This window comes from Numenius arquata, chromosome 2, assembly GCF_964106895.1.
Source record: "Numenius arquata chromosome 2, bNumArq3.hap1.1, whole genome shotgun sequence".
In the NCBI taxonomy this organism is placed as follows: domain Eukaryota; kingdom Metazoa; phylum Chordata; class Aves; order Charadriiformes; family Scolopacidae; genus Numenius; species Numenius arquata.
In genome coordinates, this window is record NC_133577.1 from 25,131,604 (window position 1) to 25,156,444 (window position 24,841).

Below are 24,841 nucleotides of genomic sequence, written 5' to 3' on the forward strand. Positions count from 1 at the left end.
GTTTCTGCTAATACAGGATATTCTAGCTCTCCTTGCTGTTAGAGTGCACTTCTGCTTCCTGCCCTTGAGTATGTTTTCTGCTCCTCCCAATTTGTATCATCCACAAAGCTGATGAAGGTGCATTATGATACTTAAAATGAAATATTCTTATTTTAAATGAAAAAAGAAAAAAAAATGGAAAATTCAAAGTAAACTGTCAGTTGACAGGAAATGAAGAGGAAATAAAGAACTTATAAATAACATTTGAAAGGAGTAGAAGCTTTATCTTTCTCTTTGGTTTTTCCATGTTTCCTTAGTCTTTTATCATCATTCTCCTCTGTTATTACTTGGTCTAGTTTTGTCATTATTTTTCTTTTCTTTATGGGGAAATAGTAATTTACATAATTTACAAGTAAAAAATTAATTTTGTGGGTTGGAGGATACATTACAGTAGAGCAGAATTACTCACTCTGTATATTCAAAATACGGCTATTGCAAAATAGGTAAAACAATTACACATCCCGAGTCCTTTGTTTGGTTGATTAGCCAGACAGCATTTGGGGATTCACATCTTGTGGAATGGTTGAGAGACAATTACATTGACAGTTTGCAAATCAGAAAAGTGCAACTAGAGCTCAGGAAACAGCATAACTGTGGCAAAACAAACATTTCATTTTAGTAATTTTAAAGCATCTCTGTGTTCTAATTGATGAGACATTTTAGTGTCTTTACTGTTAATTAGTTTGGTTGAGGAGACTGCCATTCAAACCATTTTGTAATATCACTTAGTATAAAATATAAAGTTACTGGTGATCCTCCCTTAGTTTAGCATCATTTACTCTCAGGACAAAATGAAAAAAAAAAAAAAGACTTTTCCATGGAAATGGAACTGTACTTAATGCAAAAAAATCAGACAATTAAACTAGATGCAATAAATTGAGAAGAACGATGTAATGTGAAGAAACATCCTATAAAATTCAAGACTGCTAGAACTTCCCACAAACCCCTTAACTTTAGAACTTATATTGGAAACTAAAAAACCCAGAAAAAAATAGTTGAATGACCTTTTTACTTTGAGCTTATTTTAGTGTGAGTAATAGATATAGGTCAAGATTTTTAATTCCCTTACAATGTATGCATGAACGAATAAAGTTGAAAACATGAAAGAAATGAGCTGATGGGAATCCCATGAAGTTCAGCAATGGGAAGCGCGAAGTCCTGCACCTGGGGAGGAATATCCCCATGCAGCAAGGACAGGCTGGGGACCAAACTGGAAAGCAGCTTTGCAGAAAAGTACCTGGGGATCCTGATCAACAACAAGGTGAGCATGAGCAGCAGTGGGTCCTAGTGGCAAAGAAAGCCAACAGCTGGGCTCCCCAGTACAACAGAGACATGGACACACCGGAGTAAGTCCAGGAAGGGGCCATCAAAGATGATTAAATTCTTGGAACATCTTTTGTACAAGGAGAGACTGAGAGGGCAGGGGTTGTTTAGCTTGAAGTAAAAGCTCGTTGGGGGGATTGGGTATCAATGTGTATAAATACCTGTTAGGCAGAGGGAGTAAAGAAGGCCAAGACAGACTTTCCTCAGTGGTGCCTAGTGACAGCACAAGAGATGATGGGCACAAATTGAAATACAGAAAATTCTACTTTCTTTTTTTTTTTTTTTTACTGTAGGGATGATGGAACTCAGGAACCAGTTGCCCAGAGAGGTTGTGGAGTCTCCACCTTAGGAGATATTCAAAACCTGACTGGACATGGTCCTGAGCAATCTGCTCTAGTTGACCCTGCTTTGGTCAGGGAAGATGGACTAAATGATCTCTAAAGGCTTATTCCAACCTCAACTGTTCTGTGATTCTGTAAAGCCTCACATGCATTTTTTACATTTTTATACCTTATTATAGGAATATCCTGAAACAGCCACCGTATTATGAAAGTGGCTACTTTCTTCTGACTGGTAACTAGAAATTATATTTATTGTAACTCTAGGTCTTTCACTTCTATGATATATTTTACCTAAAAATCTTTTAGTCTTTACTAATATCAGTTGAATCATATTATGTCAGTAGGGATAATGTCTACACTAATTAGCTACATATGTCTAAAACACAGGCATCAGTATTAGCATGGAATCATGCATACTGGGGAAGCTGACTACATAAAAATATTTACTATATATTTTATGTATAATAACACACAATTTATACAATAAATTAATAAGATTACATGATCCTTATCTGCAGTTTCCTGCCTTATACATATCTGTGCTTGTTCCAAACTGCTGGCTAAGCGTATCCCACATCAAATTGTTCTATAGTTCCAACAGAGCAGAACAACATAGTTCAGTTTGATTATGTTTGTACACAAGATACAGAACATGTCTGTAACTTGTTTAGTTTTATTCTTTTACTATGTAGTGTATATTTTTTTATTTCAGGAATTGAATTAGATGAAGATGGAACCCTGGATGGAAGCAATGATTTAACCATTAGGGGTCGCCTCCTATACCTTATGGAAAAAGTTACATATCTGAAGAAGAAGCAAGCTGAGAAGCCAGTTGACGATGATGCTAAGACATCCTGTAAGTAAAATTTTATCAGTTTCTTGTATCCTAATTCCATATGGCAAAAGAAGCAGGGGAGGAAGTTCTTCATATATTTTCAGCCAAAACAAGGTGGATTTTCAGTGAAACATCTGTGCACCTTAAAGCTTGTAGCTCTGACTCAAAACAAGCTCAGATGGAATATTTGTGATCAGCAGATTTGTTTCCCAATGGGATGTAGTGAAAAATTTCTTCTACTGGCTTTTTGCCCATGATCCTTTTTCAAGTCATAATTTTTCCAGAATGTATTTTGCTTTTTGTAGAATTAGCGCAGACTTAAGAATTGTAGCAAGGTCCTGATTAAGAGAACTTGCTCATAAAATCAGCTGCAGCAGCTTCCAGTTGGTATTTGCATGAAGATTACCACATTAAAGAAGACTGTGCAATTAGACCGTAATTTGCAAAGCTGTACTTAGAAGCCTCCTCCCAACCTAAAATTCAACATTTGCTGACTGTGACTGTTGTTCTGTCATTTTTCTGACACTTTCTGTCTTTCCATCTTGATAAGGATAATTGCCAGTGGCATCCAAGTTCTCCACTTAATGCCAACTGACTATGGAATTTTGTTTATTTTTCACTTGTCAATGCTGATTTTATTTTTATGATTTTTTTTTTTTTTTTGGCGTTTATTATGGTGGGTGGCACTTTCAAATGTCCGAATTTTTTATGGTGCTCCCCTACTAGCAGGATTGAATTTCTGGGCACACAGTGTAGGTGTTCTGACTTTGGTAAAACACTTGGTTTCCATCGTTGACCACACAGAATTCCTAGGGATATTGACCTTTTAACTTGATTGCTTAATGTCAGTGCCTAAAGTTCTGGGATGAGAAGATTTCCTTAGAGTACGTATAATGAGATGGCTTCTTAGCTGCCAGTTATTAGTGTTAGCTTAGCATTATACACGTAGAAATTTTTTTGTCCTTCTAAAAGTGTGCCTTCTAGCTTTGCAGTTTATAACTGAAATAACATCTATCAGGCAGGGATAATTAGAGGCTGGGTCTATGCAGAATGTGTACATTATAAAGTTTTCAGTGGATACAGAGCTTAGACATGTAAATAACTAATACAGCATTTATGTGTGCTACTAGTATATTTTTCCAGTCTTACTTCATAATATGTAAGAAAAACTCTCAGACCTGAATTACTGGAAAATCTTGAAAGCAATATGTAGAAATAAATGTCGTGACTTTGTGAGCATCTTGTATGTCTTTGTAATTTTTTATGTTATCAGATTATTTTCTGTATTTTAACTTTAAATATAGGCTTTTGGTTTTGAGATGTTTCTGCTTCTCTTGTGTGATTTTGTTTTTCTTTGATAGTCTGCTAAAGAAATACTAGCAAAAGATGCTTCTTAAGAATTTAATTAATTCCACTTCATGTTGCATAATGGGTTCTGATGGACTACCAGTAGAGAGATGAGCAATTAATGGTAATTTTGTGATTTGTGTATTTTCTTCACAGCTACTCTGCAGCAGTTGATTTCAGACACAATGGTACGCTGGGCCCAGGAATCGGTGATAGAAGACCCGGAGTTAGTGAGGGCCATGTTTGTATTGCTACATCGCCAGTATGATGGTATTGGTGGTCTGGTTCGAGCCCTGCCGAAGACCTACACCATCAATAGTGTGTCTGTGGAAGACACAATCAATCTTCTGGCATCTCTCGGCCAAATCCGTTCCTTGCTTAGTGTCAGAATGGGGAAGGAGGAAGAGAAACTTATGATTCGTGGATTAGGGTAAATAACTGGAGTGTGTAACATCTCTTTATTTACAGATATTTGCTGTTATTTGCTGTATGGCTATGGCCGAGGTTATAGATGAAGTTTGAATGTGAAAAGCCTATATAGGTGTAAATGCAAACACTGGTATCGGTTGTGTAGTATCTTCTCATGCAAGATACAGCCTTTGCAGCATTATATGCATCATTTTTTGGAGAGACGCAAATGACAACTGTAACACATCTTGTGAGAAAAGTTGAAAACATGTATGTAATGTTTTACGATATTACAAAATATATCTTGTTACAATATTTTAAACAATATGACTGTGAAGAATCTCGTCAAGAATACTGTCCATTTTATATGAATGCAGTGACTGGTAGCTGTTGACACACACAGTTCCCTCCAGCAGTCAGCTAATAGAGTTGTCTCTACCTGTGTTTGTACATATGACATATTTTTATTGCATGGAATTCAGTTGGTACTTTTTGAGCAATGAAGTAGTTCGCCTAGTCTTATTTTTCATAATTATATGATTAATAATAGTGAAATACAGCCTAAAAAAGAGTACAATTGGAGAAAACAGTAAAGAAAACCTGATTATCTCTTGTAGCAAAGAGTTCGTTTTTTTCTCTCACTTTTTTCAAAGAAATGTTACTGTCTGAGATGTCTGGTGAGATTAAACATCAGCTGTGATCTATTGGAAATCCTGAATCAGCAAGGGAATGACAACTAAAGATAGCATGATCTAAGAAATGCCAGGAATGCGAGGAGAAGAGAAGCTTTTGTTGTGCAACATACCTTTTTCTTTTTTTGAGTTTACTGAAAACATAAAATATCCAAATAATGTCTATATGTGATTTTGTAGTGTCATTATGAACAATGCCTACTTCTTAGCTTGCCAGCAGGCCCCACTAAAGTTCCCTGGTTATTGCAACGTTCAGTGCGCTCATGCTAAGGCTTTGGCAAAGGGGAAAGTCCATCACCAGTCGAGACACAAAATGCTGGTATTTCTAAATCTACCTTTGTACTTCAAATTTGAGTTGTTACATTTCAGTTAAGCTAAAATGAGTGAATGATTACTAGATTCTGGCATTGTTGTGCCTGGGAAAAACACAATCTTGGAGGAATTTTCATTTCATGTCCTGATTTCTTTTTATTCTTTTACAATTTTTTCCTCAATATTTTCTGCTATGAATTAAAAGCTAAGATTTTGTGAATCTGATTTAGTTTTAACAAAGTTTTTGATTATATGTGAAAGTCTGCTGTAAGAAAGAGCAAACAGTTTCTGTTAAGCTAGTGTTCTTACTGCCTGTTCCTGTCACCCTTCTTGGTAGCCTCTATCATAGTCTTGTTTATCTTGTAGGTTACCCAGCAGTGTCATTTGTACCTTATATAGCCCAATCTGGGCTCCAGCACCTATTTAGAAATGCCAAGTTTTTTGCTGCAAATTGAAAGTATTCTTTTCTTCCAGTTAAGGAATGGAAATGTCACTCATTCCCGCTTAAAAACTCAGTTTGCTCACAAATGTTGTTAAAAACTCAGTTTGCTCACAAATGTTGTTAAGACTTTTTTTTTTTTTCTTAAGTGTTACATTTCATAATGCGGTACACAGTTAAACAGAACACTGAAAGTGGATATACTTTCCAAAGTAGTGTAATATTGCTGGCCAGCTCCTGAGGTGACATTTTGACTTTCTGTACTGTATTATTTCTGTAAAAAAAAAAAGAAAAAAAAGCTGCCATAGACCAATCAGAGTTGAGAATGACTTGGCAGATTGATATCATTGAGGTCTTTTTCCACAGCATATGAAGCATTAGTGCAGAAAGGAGGTGTGGTATGGATAGATTTTGGAGTTACGGCCTGTCCTCTGTCATCTCTGCAGATGGATGAGAGACATCTCTCTCATCCACCTTTGCAGATACAAAGTCCCCTTGTAGGCTTTGGGGGAAAAAGATCAGCTAATCTTTCTTGGAGTTACTGGGAGTCAAAGATTCTGATAACGTCACCTACATTAGACATACTGCATGCATTCTGTTGCATGACTGATAGTTGCAGATTTGTAGCTTTTAGGGTGATGGAACAGTCCTCTTCATGCCTCATCTTTTATGAGGCTGAAATTTTCCTTGCCTGATTGCAGGAGCTTTAGGTCAGAAAAGAAAGACTGCTGTAAAACACACAGTGAGATTTAAACAGTTGTCAACAATATTTTCTGTAGTGGCTTGCTAGTCCTTTTCTCCCATGATCTGAATGCTTTCACATTTATTTATGAATTGTGTGTGATTTCAAGACTAATTATAGTTTTTAGAAATCTAATTACTTTTTAAACCATTCAAAACCCGCCTGGACATGTTCCTGTGCAACCTGTTCTAGGTGGACCTGCTCTGACAGGGGGGTTGAACTAGATGATCTCCAGAGGTCACTTCCAATCCCATATCATTCTGTGATTCTGTGATTTTTATTGGACGTAACACATCTGCATAAAATATTGACATTATATTCTTCAGATCTGATTTTAAATTATGTAAATCTGTTCTACTCAAATATGTAGGAGAGAAGAGTTTTTTTGAGCAGTAATTCATGAAGTAAGGTTAATATTTAGGCAGCTTCTGTTTCTGATGATTAGAGGATAGCTGGACATACCTTGTCTTTCCCTACAATTGCTTTTTCTTGGCTTGGATGGCACATGTCAAATGTCTCAAGGCTAAAATATTCTGAAAACAATGCTTTGCCAAAAATATTGATTACTTGAATTTAAAATTTAATACAGCAGTTTTGATCATGCTCTTGTCAGAAAATATTTTTATATCTGGAGTGGAATTTCTAATGGAAATAGAAGAGCATCCTACTCTGATGTAATCAAGTGGTGGTTTGGGCAATAACTATAATATGGGAAAAGAAAGGTCAGGTATATCCACAATGTGCATAGAAAAAGACAATCAGGGGAGATTGAGACTCAACCTGAAAAGTCTCTGAGGTAATTTTTCACCTCAGGTGGTGAAGAATTGCACAGTAAATCAACTTTGCGAATAACATAATAGGTAAACTATTGGTCCATAACATTTTAATTCAATTTTTTATTTTGTTTTCCTGTAGAGACATCATGAATAATAAAGTATTTTACCAACATCCAAATCTCATGAGAGCTTTAGGCATGCATGAAACTGTCATGGAAGTGATGGTAAATGTGCTTGGTGGAGGAGAATCCAAGGTAAAGCAATTCACTGTTAGAAGAGAGAGTTTAGAATGTAGCTGTTCACAGCTTTATCCTGTAAGGTGCTGAGCAGTTACTGGAGGTACTGAGACCATAACCTCTTACTAACTTCTATTAACACAATTGTTGATTAAGTTTTTAGAAGAATCTATTCTTCCATTGTAAAGGAAGATATAATTAGCATTGTCATTTGGGATGCTTTAAAGAAAAAACTGCAAATAGCACTCTATATACTTACTGGATTTTAAAGGAGAGATCTTTTTAGAAACTAATTAAAAATTGATGCAATATTACTCTGTGAATCAGCATTTGCATTCTTTCACGTTTGAATCTACAATTTATGGGTGAATCCAGCTCTTGTTTTTCAAGCTTATACCATGATCTTTGGGACTTAAGGAGTTACTTGCTGAGAAAGTCCTGTTGATTCCAGGGCAGAACCTGAACAGTAAACTTCAATGAGGAGCAATGAATACAATGCCTAAATATTAGTGGGTTAAAAGATTGTTACATAAATGATCTTTTGCAAGTTTTATGCCTGTCTTAGAGTCTGAACTTCAGTCTCTTTTTATTTGCTTCTTAGGAAATCACTTTTCCAAAGATGGTGGCAAACTGCTGTCGTTTTCTATGTTATTTTTGCCGCATCAGCAGGCAGAATCAAAAAGCTATGTTTGATCATCTTAGCTATTTATTGGAAAACAGCAGTGTCGGCCTTGGTAAGTAATAAATGTGTGGCTTTTGAGATTCTAAACCAAAACCAAAATCTTAAAAATCTGCAGATTTTTGTGTGTACATATATATATATAGCCACCTGAGCTTTTCTGCATCCCTCTGCATTGAAGTTTCTCCTTTATCCAGTGCAAAAATATCTTCATTAACTGTATTGCTAACTCCAAACAACCCCCTGACACTAGCATTAAGTTGAGATAATTTAATATATGCTTTTTTATATGTGCCTGAACATTAAGACAGAGTCAGTGTTTAGTTGCACATTGTGAGGAACAGAATAAAATCATGATTTTGATGAAGAGAATAATAAATAAGTATTGGCAGCATTTCATTAGGCCTTACTTCTGTTGACTGTTCAGTACACCTATGAGAGTGGGAGAAATACAGAGTTCATTTGCTTGGGTATGTGTGTACAGATGCCCAGAAATGAACCTTGACATTTTCTTAAAATGTTAGCCTTTCTTTTCTAGGCTGAAGTGTTATAGAGGAGATATATTTATCCTTTATTTAATTCTTAATTTATTTAATACTTATAATTCAAAAGATATAATTATTTAGAATCATCATAGTAATTTTTTTAAATGATCACAAATTGCTTATTAATGTATAGGTACAGGACAGAAGCATACACTAAAAATCTTTTTGGAGAGCAAGTGCCCAAATAAAATGCATTTGGAGTGTTAATATGAAAACCTTGACTTTTTCTAATGTTATAACGACTGCCATTTTTTTAAGAAATAGATAACATATAATCTTATATTTTAAAGCTGAAAGAATTTTTTATCTATGAATGCCTTAGTCTTTAGAGCATTCACTGTTTTGTATAATGTTTTAGGCATAGTTACATATCTTAATTGCTTGATCTCCTGGTTTTACAAACACTCATCTTTTGGCAGCAAATTGATCAAACTCTGAGGTTTCACTTTCTGCATAGTGGTTAAGCTGATGGAGAGCACCACAGACAGGCTCCTGTCATCTGAGCAGGTCTGCTAATTTGGGGTTGTTGGAAAGGGACAGGAGACATCCAATGGACATCCAAAGGTGCTCTCTTTGGCAGCACATATACTAAAACGATACAGAGAAGATTAGCATGGCCACTGTGCAAGGGCGACACACAAATTCACAGTGTGTTCCATATTTTAGGGAAGTGATCACAGCCCCAAGCCTGTCAGAGTTCGAATGTCTGGACAACGCTCTTAAGTCATACAGTTTAGCGTTAGGAAGTCCTGTGAGAAGGGAGTTGGACTTGATAATCCCTATGGGCCCCTTCCAACTAGTGATATTCTATAATTCTATTCTATGGTTCTATATTTTCTGTTTCGATACATTTGATTAAATGTCAGTGGTTTAGAAATAAAATCCCTGCTACCTTTTCCTCAAAACAAAGTTGTGTCAGTTCAGAAAATTAGAAAGAATGACATCTTAAAACAAAGTATGTGATGAGAATAGGAATGTGTAAGAAAAGTTATTTCTAGCTTGAACATCTACATTGTATTTTGATTTCATATCAATGTCAAATTTCATGTGAGTGCATGATTATTTATTATAAACTGAGTGGTATAAATGATATGCTTATAATTGTGTGGTAACTAATGAGAAAATGTTGTATTTTATTTTTAAAAAATTGTTAATGTAGTTCCTATGAATTTGTTGGGTTTTATTAAGTTGGTGATGAAACTAAGTGTTATTTTAACAGCCTCTCCTTCTATGCGAGGATCAACTCCTTTAGATGTTGCAGCAGCCTCTGTGATGGATAATAATGAATTGGCACTAGCTTTAAGGGAGCCTGATCTGGAGAAGGTTGGTAGCTTCTTTATCAAGCATTTTTTCTTCCTGTAAAGAGGAGAAGATTCCTGTTTTCTGGAGTAATTAAAATCAGTGAAATACATTGTCCAATGTGTTCATGAAGACCTCCAATTCTGGAGATGCTATAACCTTCATAGGAAGCATCTGTCAGGAGTAATATAACTGTAGATAGTTGTTTCTTGGCGTAGGAAGATGGACCATGTGTGTTGAAAAGGACATTTTCAGACATCATTCTTATAAACAGTCAGTGAAAAAGAAGCTGTCTGAACTGGTTAAAAGCTATGCTTACAATTCTTACAATCCAGAAAGGAGAGCGACAACTGAAAACTGCTACTGAGACTCTAGATCCGAATTACAGCAGTAAGACTTCTTGTGTGTTTAAAAAGAAAGGAAGAAAAAAGGCAAGTGAAAATGAAAGGTTAAAATAAAAGAGTAGACCTGTGAGTTATATGAAAAGACGTGTTTTCAAATATGGATAGTGCATAGTTGAGGAATATTACAAAACTGACAAATTTGTAATGCTTAGGGTTGCAAGAGAAATGGCATATAGACAGCAAAGCAGTGATTTAGAGAGACGAAAAATGGAGTTGAGTTCATGGCACAAGTAGGAAAAGACTGGGAAAGTGAACTAAGAAAGAGGCTACTCTTCTGATTTGCCCAAAATATGACATGGTTTTGTTGAGAATGTGGACACCATATCTGAGACAACATATGAGGATGGTTCCCTTTGAAACTACACTTCTTTTCTACAATTAATGTCTTTTTTATCTTACCTTGCTTTTTAGGTTGTTCGCTACCTGGCTGGATGTGGACTGCAGAGTTGTCCTTTGTTGATTTCTAAAGGCTACCCAGACATTGGATGGAATCCAGTTGAAGGAGAGCGATATTTGGATTTTCTTCGTTTTGCTGTTTTTTGCAATGGTAGAGTAGAAGCCTATGTATTTTGTAACTTCCTCTACTCTTCAAATAAGTTTGCCACTTGAAATAGTAATACAAGCCAACTTGATAAGTTACCGTAAATTTAAAGGACAATTTGCAGAGAGATTAGAAGGCACACAGTAACTTAGATGCCCATTTCACAAGTCATATAGGGTCCTACAAGCCTATGCCCCATTTTTAAGATCCATCTTTAGTCTTTGAAATGCCCACATCTCCTTTGGAATTAGAGCAGAGAGTCTTAAATCTTTTCCTGATAAATCTCATGCTAGACAGAGAGCCAAACCTCTCTCTTTTGAAGAAGATTTAGATAGTCCAGTTTTAGTGTTTAGCAGTTACATTGGTCCCCTCGTTAACTCTCTCACTTGACTATGAGTCTTTATTACAAATCAGTAGCTTCAGTGATGCTTTAAACATCCTTTATTACGTAGTTATGACTTTGGCTCTATTTAGTTTTGAATTAAATCACAGGTGTTATTTCATAGCTTTTTTACAATAATAGAGGAGTATGTGCATTTATGTAACTTTGTCATGATATATGAACTGCTTTTTTGGTTAAAAGATGCATGCATTCTGCACTTTTGTGTACCTTTTTACGATTATATTTCAGAAATCTTTTGGATATAATCTTAAATCTTGATATATGTTCTGTGTTGTAGGAGAGAGTGTGGAGGAGAATGCTAATGTTGTAGTCAGACTGCTTATCCGTCGACCGGAATGTTTTGGTCCAGCTCTAAGAGGAGAAGGAGGCAATGGGTTACTTGCTGCCATGGAGGAAGCAATACAAATTTCAGAAGATCCAACAAGAGATGGACCTTCCCCAAGTAATGGATCTAGTAAAACCCTGTAGGTGCAGTGGAATCATTTACATTGCTCTCATTTTTGTTCATTTGTTTTATAATCTTAGTCATTAAATGACTTGTTTGTTTTAACATGTGAATTGTCAGCTGGATTCTTCCTTGGATGCTGTGGAGGGTAGAAATTAGTAGAAAGGGATAGAAAGGGTAGAAACCACTGTCAAATAATGCTTCCTCTGCACTGTTAATTTAAATAACTCTCTCTAAATATTAAATCCTCTTTAGAATACTGTTTGGTTTTTGTCAGTCAGTTAAGAATCAGTCCCCTGATGCAAAATGAGACAGATAAATGGTAAAAATGCAGATGTCACTACAATCCTTTATGGACAAATTCCATTCTGTGTTAGTCTGCCAAAAGTCCACTAGTTAACAGGAGGCGACCATGTGTAAGCCATTACATCTATGAGCAGATTTTATTTATTTATTGCTGATGTAAAAACTTCCTTGTATTTTTTTTCATCTTTTAATTGTTTTAACGTTTAACTAACTACAGTGAAATGGAAGAACAAGAAGATGACACTATTCACATGGGAAATGCAATCATGACTTTTTATGCTGCTTTGATTGATCTCTTAGGACGTTGTGCCCCTGAAATGCATGTAAGTTTTATATTTTCATGCATTGGAAAGTAATGGCATAGTTGTTTTACCGATTGTTTAGTGTTTTGCTGTTTTTTAACAGTAACACATTATCAGGTATTAAAGCAATGGTATGGCTACATAGTATCTTAATATACATTATGTGTTCATCAGCTAATTTAGAAGGAATTTCTGTAAGCTATTCAGAAGCGCTGTTCTTTTAAAAGGATTTATTCCGTAGCTTTTCTTATTACTGTTCCCTGTGGTTGGTCTTCAGCAACATTCTGTCATTAATATTGTTTGATTTGACAATCAAACTTCTTAAATTTCCCTATTTATTGTGACGGTGTAGAGTGATTTATTTTTATTTTTTTTAAACTGTGGTTTTACTCTCTTCATATACTTATTTGAACAAACTGCTTAAATTGCATATGAAAGAGTAAATATTATAGGGCGTTCTTTTATACATAGGAATAAGCATTGTCCCTGGAAATACACATTGATATCTTTATTCTTTGTTCACACTGACAAACCTTCTCAAAGATAAGATGTCACTATTTCAGTCATTAGATACAAAGAATTAGTCACTCACACCATAAAAACCAAGCCCTTACCACGTAGGAAGTAAGAGTTTGACACTATTCGAAAATATTTGTTGTTTACAATTCAAAATACCTTTCTGTTCTTCAGAAATTCTAGTTAGTTATGCATAGTTTTTCATTTCATCCTGAAATGATCCCTAGTTCATATAGATCAGTATCAGGTTTGTGCAGAGATCAATAAATTTGAGAGGAGAGAGATATCCATATAATAAGGTCAGTGTATGAATATCTGTTTTGTTTGAATAATAAAAAAAAAAGGGTCTTGTTTTCTCTCTGTCTTGCTGCTTTTTTTAAAACAAAACCAGAACAACTGGGATGCTTTAAAGTGGTAATAATTGATAAGGTCAGAAAAACTGTTTTTTTTAATCTGAAAATCTGCTTTTGCTCCCCCACCCCCTACGTTTTAATGCTTTGTTCACCTATTTTACCTAACATTCCATTCTGAAAATGGGCTTACTCTTATTTAATAACCAAACATCTAGATTTCTAGACTTTGCACATTTGCATCCAAAATACAGCAAATAAGTACAGATTGTGTGAAATTTACATTATTAATTATAAAGCGATTTTGAGAGCAGTCATTCTTGTGTGTCTATGGTTAAGGAAATTTCTGGAATACGAACACATATAGAAGATAAAAAGAATTTTTAATATTTTATTTGTCTTTTCCTTAGCTAATCCATGCTGGTAAAGGGGAAGCCATTAGAATCAGATCAATTCTACGGTCTTTGATTCCACTGGAAGATTTGGTGGGAGTAATTAGTATTCCTTTCCATATGCCAACCATAGCTAAAGGTAAAATGATTATTCTACTTTTTTTTTCTTCCATCCCATTCTTAAGTTTTGTAATTTAATGACGTATTAATACTCATACTTCTCTTAGTATTTAAAAAAGTTATAGGAATTAAACTATTTAATATGTGAATTAGAAGAGAAATCATGTATATTTCAAACATGTCAAAAATTTTTCTGCATGCTATAGGTAATAATTCTGTGTACACTTAAATCACTGATGTAAATCCCATTAATTTAAATTGAATTAAAAAAATCTATTACAACTTTAAAAAGAAATTTTAAAATGCATACTTTCTATTGTTATAAAATATTTTTTAAAATCGTGCCTCTTTCCTTGACAACAGAATCCTTAGCTTTTGCTGTTCTAACCCTATGAATTGTTTATAGCAGATCTTACTAAGACATCACAGTTGTTCTTCAGCAACTATGGTGAAATTATAGGTGTGACATACATATGCAAATGCATTTCTTTGTGTTTTCTGCCAATATAGAATTGATTTGAATAGTGGCAGCTATGTGAGGGAAAGGAATTACATCTGCTTTTCTGGGTATCTAGAGAGAGAATGTTATAATTGCAACATGGATTGTCTAGGGACTTACAGCTCAAGAATGCCCAATAGGTGACAGTAGAAGAGAGAAAGAGATCAATCACTTTATTACACCATTATTTATTTATATTCCAAATACTGATAAATATATAAGTGGTATCTCAGTGGAACAGAGTACAGCTCATAGATACAGAATTGTTTATTTGGTTTTGAAAATGAAACTATCAACATTTGAAAATATTTTAATGAATTCCTTTCAGGTATTTCAGAAGTTTTCAGATACAGATGACTTTTTAGCACAGTCTTAATTCATTTTTACACATTACAAATATGCTCACCAGTGCTGCATTCCTGTGGTGTTTGATGTAGAATTGTTGAATTTTTTACTTTCTGTCTGCTTCTTCTAAGAAGTATGTAGTTCTGTAGATGAATTAGTATGTTTTGGGTACTTATATTAGGATGTCAACTGATAAGAACCCGTTAATACACAAAGCATGAACGAAAAAGCATATATGGACTTTGAGGTCTATCTGGGTAGAAATTGCCTTATGGATTCTTTTTCAGTTAACTATTATGTTGCCTTTGTGTAACAAAACCATGGGGAAGATGCTTAGATATTAACAGAGACTCAAAACCTCTGACAAGTAGTAGCATGACTACCTAGTTTGCTGGTGAAGGGTGATCCTTGTCATTGAAGTCTTATTTCTTCCTTTTAGATGGTACTGTGGTGGAACCTGACATGTCTGCGGGGTTTTGCCCAGATCACAAGGCAGCCATGGTTTTGTTCCTTGACAGGGTCTATGGAATTGAGGACCAGGATTTTCTTCTACACCTTCTTGAAGTTGGCTTTCTGCCAGATCTTCGTGCTGCTGCTTCTTTAGATACGGTAAAGGTTTAAGTCTGTTGTTATTTTGATTCCATTATCTTACTGAACACTGCAGTATTTTTCATCCCTCAAAAAAACATTTTTCATTTCTTCGTGTTGTCATCTGTATTTCTGAAATGCTGGATGTTGCTGCTGACCTTTGAGAATCCTTGAAGAACAGTGGAGAAGAATTCTCCAAAATGATGCTCGCTTCTAAAGAACTTCCATCGATATCCATACCATAAGAGATGCAATACCTTTCCCCAGGAGACTTTCTGAGCTTGTGCATGTAACTGAGATCCTCTTTCCAGAGATATCGAGAAAGTCTTCACCTCCATGCATTTTTTAGGGACGCCTACATTGTTATTTAGGAAATAGCTAATTTTTTGTTTTAGTTCCTCCTCAAAATTGTTGCTTTTTTTTTTTTCTGCGAGTCTTATTTCCATGTAATTTTTCTTTGCTGACTTGATCCAGAAAGATCAGATTTAAAGAGCTTATATGAGGGCTGAAACTCGGGCTTTGAGTTCCCTATTTGACCTTTTATGACAACATTTTTCTGAAAATAATTGTTGTTATTTAAGAAAGAGCAGGGGAGGATTTTTCCCTCCCTTGGAACTTGGGCTTGATCATAACACAGAAACATACTGAGTTTTGTAACTGCAGACTTTTCTGGTATAACCTGATTTTGGAGTGTTAAGCAACTATGACATTCTTTAATATAGTCTTGAAAATTGTTTTGGTTTTGAATGGCTATCTTTAGTGTTTATGTTTTCATTCATTAAAAACAAAACAAAAGCCATCTGTGAGACTTTAGAAGCAGGAAAAGAAGTTAGGCATCCTGCTTCCAGTAGGTACCAAATCGTCATTTGTGTGTGTTGGAAATTTCCCTCTTTATAGCTCCTACAAAAGAAAAATAAACAAATTCTTTTCATTTATAACAACATTGATGAGACAAATCTAATTTCTGTCCTGTTTACTTCATAGGCTGCTTTAAGTGCCACGGATATGGCTTTGGCTCTGAATCGATACCTTTGCACAGCAGTCTTGCCTCTGTTGACCAGATGTGCTCCTCTTTTTGCTGGCACAGAGCACCATGCTTCCCTCATTGATTCCTTATTACATACTGTGTACAGACTCTCAAAGGGATGCTCTCTTACCAAAGCTCAGCGAGATTCTATTGAAGAGTGTTTGCTGTCTATCTGTGGGTAAGAAAATACTCCTGTCTAATTGATAAAGTAATCTATGATATTTATAATACAGGAATGCATAACTATGTCACCAGTAACATAATTAAGATTTTTTTTCTGGCATTTGATTGTGATATTTTTTAATACAGTGTATTCGATTTGAAACTTTGTTAATCAGTCATATGCAGTCCTCAGATATTTTGCTATTACCAAGTTTCTGAAATTAAAACCTTGGTGATTAACTAAGAGGATATGTTGCAAAAAAGACAAAGCTCTGGAAATGTAGAATTGTGCATACACTGAAGTGCCATTTAAATACTTTCAGCTGTACAGATTGGCAGTATGGTTGATGATCAGTAGATTATACAGTTCTATGGAGATCTTTATTTATGTTGTGTTACATTTGAAATCCTAATTAATGACTAGTATTGTTATACTTTATTATTAATACCTATGGAACAAATTTTGTCTGGGTATCTGCAGTCTCAAAACCAGTTAATTATTATCCAATTTTTTTATAAGCTTACAGGCTCAATCATCACAAGTCAACTAGGGGCATATGAGTTCAATTTCTGATTAAAGTTAGCAACATTTAGGCTTTCAAATCACCATTTTTTTTTAATATTTCACAGTATTTTTTTTTTTTTGCATAATGTGGAAATGTGTTCAGAAATGACGGACATTTATATTATAGTACTGTATGGCATTGCTTTATAAAATATATCATATTGACCATTTTATACCATTATGCCCACTACTGCATGTCTCATTTAGTATACATAAAGAGTTAGTGCTCTTATGTCTTTATTAGTTTCTAGGAGATTTTTAAAAGCCATTGAGATATACTACAAGAAATTAATGTTATAGCCTTTTCTCATGGGCATGGTGATCATGATACACAATATCAAAATTCAGTATTTTTTTCCTGTTTTTCTCTGTCTATAGATCAGATATTTTCTCTGGTTCTTTAAAGCATTTGATTTGCAGCTTGTTCAGAAGGTTTTCTTTGGTATACAGCTGTTTGCTTTCTTTTGGACACGTTTTTTTTTTAGTGCCACAAGCAAAATTCTATTACTTTATGCATTTGAAGAATTTTAATGGCCTAGAACTGACAGGTTCCTTTAATGTGTTTATTAATTATTTACGTGAAACTATGCTGGTACAACCTTTTGAAATGGTTTGTCTGCTTTTAGGCAGTTGCGGCCTTCCATGATGCAGCATTTACTGAGAAGATTAGTATTTGATGTTCCTCTATTAAATGAACATGCAAAGATGCCTCTCAAGGTAGAAGTAGATTTTAATATTCAACAGCATTCCTTGTAACAAAATACAACAGAAAATTCTTGCATGGAGAATATTCTCTGTTGTCTTTGTTACCTTATCTCAACTCTGCAATAATCTAGGACTATGGTTCATAAAGCTGAATTGCTGCTTTGGCAGGAATTCAGTCTAACATCCATCCATATGGAATTACGAAGTCTGTGCATAACGTTTGCTTCTCCTTTCATTATCTCCCTTTTTTTTTTTTTTTTTTTTTTTTTTAAGCCTATATGGTAACAGAATAGAAAAACCCTTGGGGGGCAGGGAGCAGAATCCAGTGCACAAAGGAAGATAGCAATCGATAGTCTGTATGTAACCTTACTCCTGCCCTCTGTGTTGGTTTTCCCTGCTCTTAGACTCTTTCTGTGGTTTGTGCTTGGAGGTCTAAGCCATACATGTTTTTTAATAATCTTTGGGGTTTTCAACCCCAAAAGATTTCTCCATATATTTTGATTCTGATTCCTAATACACAAGAAAAATGTGGTTTTTTCCTTTCTGAGATGACACGTTCCTCGGATTTCATTGGCAGTTTTAAGAAACATATCATTTCCCAACTTACCTACTGCTATTTTTCAGCAGTCCTTTTTAATGCTTTCCCAGGGCAACTTTGAATGAGATATTTAATCTTTTCTTATTTAATATTTCTTTATACTTTGAAAGTCACATATCAGGATCATTTTACATCTGATATCCTTGCCAGAATTCTCCTCAGAATTATGCAGGCTTCAGCTAGCTAGATTATGGTCTCTGATTTCAGATGAGGAATTTAAATCATTAGTCTCAAAGCCAGGACCTGCTGCATGGTCTTTCCCCTGCCGAAGACTTCATAATTTGGTTGTGTTCCCCAGGAAGTGCTCAGTCAAACTAAAGATGCTGGAGCAGCCATTGTTCAGTGCCTATGTGTGAGAAAAGCAGTTGTTAATTTAGCATACAGCACTGAAGGGGACCTTTCTAATGCATAATGACATTTTATGGGCTGCAAAAACCAAGTTGTAGCTTGGCACTCCATGCGTGGCTATGGTTCTTGGGATTTTTTGGTGGGGAAAGAACAACCCCAGCTCCCTAAGGTCTGTTCATATAGGACAGCAGGCTTTTTGATCCTGAGGGTGATGAGTGCAGTGACTTTCCCATATTTCTGAACTGAACAGGAAGGAAATAATAATTAGATCCTTTTGGCAAGACAGGCTTCGGAAAAGTATAGATATGAAAAGAACCATAGTGTTAGTATGGGCAAATGATTTTGTCCATTGACATCTAAACAAGTAATAGGAGCCTCTGAGGAAAGTGAACACTTTATCTGAAGATAGAAGTTTTCAAGTGTTTCACTGACAGTAAAGTGATTTTCAGTGATTTAACCAAGGGACTCCTAATTATATCTACTAATGTGTTTCTGATTTGAAAGTAATGTGCATATTCCTTATGGGCTTGTGCTAGTAAACAGGTTATAGTAGTCTAAAGAGACAGTTACAAGTTAGTTGTACATCTGAAAATGTAATTTTGAATGGGAAGAAAGGAGGAAATCATGAAAGCTAAATCAGAATAGAGTGCTATGTAGTGTGAATACTTTTGCTGCTTTCTACAATTAAAAATTACCTCAGTTTAGGCAGCACATAAATTCAAATCTATGATACTTTTCCTGTATAATTTGGTGTGAACTTTCTGGAACAGGGCTGCCTTGTTTTTATTTCCTCTTAAATCATATTCAGTGCTTCATCAAGGACTTCTCTAAGAGTAAATGTGCCTTTATTCTTGGCTAGATTTAAAAATATATGCATATAGGTTAGGACTCGCATGTTGTCCAAAAGCAAACCTGAAGTCTGGCCATTGTGTAATAGAATTTATTTTGAAAAAAAAATTTTCAAATACATTTTAGACCCTTAGAGTCCATATTTTTGAGACCTCTGTGGTTCTACATGAATGATAAAAATTCTGTCTTTTTACATTGTATACACATATAAGTTCTCTTCCTTTTTTCTTTAATCATCTAACAATTTAAATAGCAAATAGATAATAATAGATTATTTAAATCTGAAGATATACAAATGCATTATATGGATTTTTTTTTTTTTCTGATTCATGAAAAGTATAACACAATATTGAGGTTATAGTTTTGGTTATCCTCACTTCCACATATCAGGACTTTTTGGGGAGGGGGGGTTGCGGGGAGGGCTTGTCTTTATTTCTGCATATTTATGTTATGAATAACTGCATTTTTCCACCTTGGCATTTGTTCTGACTAGAGAAAAAGGAGTTCTGTCAGCTCTTTACTGACTGTGACTTGTAATGTTTTGCCAACATGCTTTGCAAAGAGATGTTTAAACAGTTCTCTTTTTCTCTAAGGAACTGTTAAAATAAACTCTGAATTAAAATTCCAGCTAAATTTTTTTTAGAAATATCATCCTGTTCCTTAGGAATATCTGCCCCTGAGTATGACTGGGTTTTCGTACTTTGTTATTGTCAGAAATTTGTTGTTGGGATTGCCTTTATTGACAGATATACAACTAATTTTTCCTCTTGTCTGTGGCACAGGGACATATAAGACACATTAAGCCCAAAATTTGTGATGTTTCAGTTTGGCAAATACCCGGTAGCAGGTCCTTGCAACATTTGAGTCCCTGGAAATCTGGAATCTTTAACCACTTAAGAAGAAAGTAGTCCTGAAAGATGTATTTAATGAAAGAAAGGGGGAGAGGATAAAGCTCCTCAGCCAATTGTGATAGAGGGCAGGAGGGCAGACTGATAGTAGGTTTTACAACTCACAGAGAGATGAGTCACAGTGGGAGTTATTGTTGATTACCTCTCAAGTGTGTAAATAATAATTGGGAATTATGTGAAATCATGGTTCTACTATTGTACCCACCAAGCAGCAGGGTTTGGAATACCGGCACACAGGTGGAGGTGAATTCTTGTCTTCAGTTGAGCTTTCAGAGTTCTTTTTGGTGTTTGGGAAAATTATCCTCTGTCACATGCTTTTCGCATATGCCACTAATGTTAATAAGAGAAAGAACTGCTCATTCTGTGTGTATATCCAATGTCCACCAAGGATTTAAAGAATAGGTACACAACATGGGTTCTTGAGAAAAGTTAGAAATTTTTCTGGCAGTGTCTGTGTAATTGTCGAGTGCCAGAATGGAAGAACATCAATGGTTATATTTTATTTGCTTTCAAAATATGTTCTGTTTTAGTTGCTGACAAATCATTATGAAAGATGCTGGAAGTATTATTGTTTGCCAGGTGGATGGGGTAATTTCGGTGCTGCCTCAGAAGAAGAACTTCATTTATCCAGAAAGTTGTTCTGGGGTATTTTTGATGCTTTGTCTCAAAAGGTAATTCATTCTACTGTATCCATTTCCTACTGTAAGAGCCTTACTGTGTAAGCTTTTTTCTTTAATCTGTCATTTTTACCCAGCTTATATCAACACTGTATTGCCCACTTTAAAGGGAAAAATACAGGCTTTGGTAAATTTAAATCTTCCCCTCATAGCTTCTGCTTTAATGTTAGGTATACCATTTTGTCTGCTCATTAAAAAAAATTGTATAGCTAATGATGTAATCTTGAGGCGTATCTGTACAGGTCAATTACACTTCAGAGCCCTTCAAGCATCTGCAGGTGACTGAAAGCTGCACTTTTCTACCTTACACGTTATCCTTCCTTCAACCAAGAGCGTAGTCCTCTGCAGAGTAATTGTAGTTTCATCACCCTTGACTCAACTCTGTGTTGGACAAAAGTTTAATAATACACCTTGGTATGCATTTATTGTTTGTTCTGTGAGTATTTTTAACCAACCTGCTTAAAATTTCATGAGTTTCATTTCAAATCTAGGTATTTAGAAGTGCTATGTATATTCCTGTGCTACGTTCTCTTCCTAGATATCTGAAAAACGCCTGATGTTGCTCCCAGTGAAGTCAATAATTTAAGCATTTACTTCAGTGAGAGCAAGCATTGATCCTAGCTTTATCTGTAGTGTATAATATGCTTTGAACAGTCAGTTTCCTTTTTTTTTTTTCTGAACAAAAATCCAATTTCGCACTAAGAAAGCCATTCTGTGGCTGCTTGGTTTCACATATAGCTGTATCAGTTTCAGCAGCAATGTTGATAGCTTCTATTCACTACTCGCTTTCTATCCCCTGTGTGTTCTGCAGAAGTATGAACAAGAACTGTTCAAACTGGCTTTGCCTTGTTTGAGTGCAGTTGCAGGGGCCTTACCACCAGACTATATGGAATCAAATTATGTCAATATGATGGAAAAACAGTCTTCGATGGATTCGGATGGGAACTTTAATCCTCAACCTGTTGATACATCGAAGTAAGGAATTATTTTGTTGCAACTATATTTTTTTATATTATACATGTTTAAAAAAGGGATCAAGTCTAATGTTGAGTATGTTGGGAACTTACAGCTTTTATTCTTTTCTGAACATTTATCTTCTAGATAAAATTGAGACCTTAACTTTGTATTTATATTTTTTTTATTTATTTATGTATTTATTTTAAATCATATAAAGCAAGAAATATTCATCTATATAATTTATTTTTTGGTCAACCTAGAACATTTTTAATGCATTTTCAGCCTGAAGGTAGAACTGTCTGGTTACCTTTGTATGTCTGCTGCAAAGAAACCACTGTGTTTTTAAAAGTAGACGAAGTAGACTAGTCTGCATCATCCCTGTCATAATTAGCATGTGCCAAGACACTAATTCCATTGTCTGTGAATGACAGTGTACCTACAGAAAATTATAATAATCATGCATTTGTGTAATCTTTTTTTATTATGAATAATGGGGAATTGGACAGAAAGATCTTAATTCTCCCTAGGCAGTCAGACACTGACTATTTTTTCACAAAACACATATCTGAATGGGATTTTTGTGCCCTGATTTTTGACTACAGCCAGTGCCCCATTCTCCTTTTTATAGAATAGTTTTACAGCAGTGTGGTTATGCGTTGTATCTTGAGAAATGCCACGTGCTTCAATTGCCTTTGTGAGTTTTCTGTCTGTGTTAACATTCAGAACACAGTCATCAGTAGATCGATACCTTTGTTACAGCATGCTTGTATATGTATACACATCAAAATGTGATAGTAAAAGCCATAATCTAGATTAGAATATAGAAATCATGTCAGTGACTGTTAAAACTCATTAGTTTAAGATGGAATTTAGGTACATGAAGATTTAAAAAAAATTGATAAGGATATTATACTATCATTTAAGTAATTGAAGGTGACTTTATCTGGTGTCATTTCAGAGGAAAATTGTAGATAGCCAGAATATATTTTAAAAACTCAGAAAAAGTTACTTGACATTACCAAAATCATGAGTCGCCTCATTTCTATACGAGTCAACAGTTCTGTGATGAATCAGGACAAAGAAAGCACTACTTTTATCAGTGTCACTTCCAACCTATCCTATATTCTTTTAACATGCAAATCCTGCATCACCTTGCTTACTAGTCCTAGACCTATTTATATGAGGCTACAGATAATATGACTGTATTGTACTTGTCAACTTATTGCATTTCTGAAATTATTCAAAGTATTATAACATTAGTAGGGTTCCCCTTGAAAGACATGCTTTCACAAAATAAAAAAACCTGATGACCGTGCTGGATGAATATATTCTGGCTTTTGTGTGTAGTTAGGCTGTTGCAAACTTTTGTTCTGACATAACTTTGTTTTACATTTCTGCTTTTTCCCACCCTATGACTGAAGATTAAAAACCAGACTCTTCTACTGCAGTAGATGGCACTGTAACACTTTTTCTGCCAAAATTCTTTGTCTTAGGAGGGAAGATTTTGCTGTTTTATAAATGATTGAGAATTGTTCCCTTTCATTTGTAGGAATGCAGATGCAGAAAAATACTGATACTTGGTAAATTATTTTTGGAAGAGAATTCTGTCTCTAGTGCTTGTTTGAGAGTTAAGGATAGCTGCTTTTCCTTTACTGCTTAAGAAACCTTAATTTCTGCACTGACTTGTACACCTGTTGAGGGGCTAGTGTATTTATTTGAGGTCTTTTTCTGGTTTTAGTAAGAATTTCAATATTTTAATATTTGCTGGGGTGTTGGAAAATAAAGCCTTGAGCATACAACTTTTGAGTTACCGTAAGTTATACTGCTTCAAGTATAGAATAAAATTTATGGAAATATATAAAATAGATGATGTGTTTCAAAAAGAACTGTTAGCACACTTAGTTTATAATGCACATGTGCAATAAGTTAATATCATATTTCTGAAACTATGGGTCACAATTATATCTTTAATCTTAAGAAAATGAATGTTAGTGGTAGAAATATGAGACAAAAAGCATGAGTGCTCAGTATCATTATTGATTTTTCCCTGCACATGTATGTTATTTTTCCTTGATTTAACTGGGGCTTGGAGCAAACTGTATGTGAGGAAACAGAGCACATGCTTTGAATGGATATATGCACTACTAATTTATTTGAAAGTTTTCTTCAAAACAAAAGCATTCACATTTTAGCATGTGTGGTATAATGGTTATTTTACTCTTCACTTTCAGCATTACAATCCCTGAAAAGCTAGAATATTTCATTAACAAATATGCAGAACACTCTCATGACAAATGGTCAATGGAAAAGGTAAAATCTATATTCCTGTTAAAGCAAAATCAGAATTTTTATTTGAATCCATTTCATCTTCAAAATACTTTATTCTCAACATTATTTTTCACAATGCTACAAGTTGGTATGTAGGTAAGATATAAACCTATATTTTCTTGAAACGCATTTGGGGGGAAAGTTCTGTAAGTGCATGGGTATTTCAAAATAGCATTTCATCATTTCATTATTTTTATTGTTGACTTTTGAGTAAATATACTTGCTAATTGTTTAAAAGTTTTATTGACTTGAAATTTCATTTTTTTAATGCAAAAACCTCCTTAGGGTTTTCATTCCTTTGTGCAGTTTGTGTCTCCAGTATTAAAAATAGTTCCTCAACTGTAGTGTAGTTTTCTGCTCTACATAAATATATAAAAGAAGAAGGTATTGAAATGTTAGCTTTGTGTAATCATTAATTTTCAAAAAGACAGCATACTACATAATTCATTTAATTATATGCAGATAATATAAATGTTGGTTGAGAAAATAGTAG

General features: G+C 34.7%; 1 protein-coding gene and 1 pseudogene across 1 annotated transcript in view; both read left to right on the forward strand.

Annotated features, from left to right (window-relative positions):
• Positions 1–24,841, forward strand: part of RYR2 (ryanodine receptor 2) — a 440,097-nt gene that overhangs the window by 296,512 nt on the left and 118,744 nt on the right. The window contains exons 40-54 of the mRNA XM_074144589.1: positions 2,416–2,559; positions 4,042–4,315; positions 7,394–7,508; positions 8,092–8,224; positions 9,934–10,037; positions 10,829–10,964; positions 11,639–11,825; positions 12,330–12,435; positions 13,691–13,811; positions 15,076–15,245; positions 16,209–16,429; positions 17,605–17,695; positions 20,917–21,057; positions 21,875–22,038; positions 24,252–24,330. Of these exons, the coding sequence (XP_074000690.1) occupies positions 2,416–2,559; positions 4,042–4,315; positions 7,394–7,508; positions 8,092–8,224; positions 9,934–10,037; positions 10,829–10,964; positions 11,639–11,825; positions 12,330–12,435; positions 13,691–13,811; positions 15,076–15,245; positions 16,209–16,429; positions 17,605–17,695; positions 20,917–21,057; positions 21,875–22,038; positions 24,252–24,330 (2,186 nt within the window). The remainder of the gene's footprint in view (positions 1–2,415; positions 2,560–4,041; positions 4,316–7,393; positions 7,509–8,091; positions 8,225–9,933; positions 10,038–10,828; positions 10,965–11,638; positions 11,826–12,329; positions 12,436–13,690; positions 13,812–15,075; positions 15,246–16,208; positions 16,430–17,604; positions 17,696–20,916; positions 21,058–21,874; positions 22,039–24,251; positions 24,331–24,841) is intronic.
• LOC141462693 (U6 spliceosomal RNA) lies at positions 9,279–9,379 on the forward strand (annotated as a pseudogene).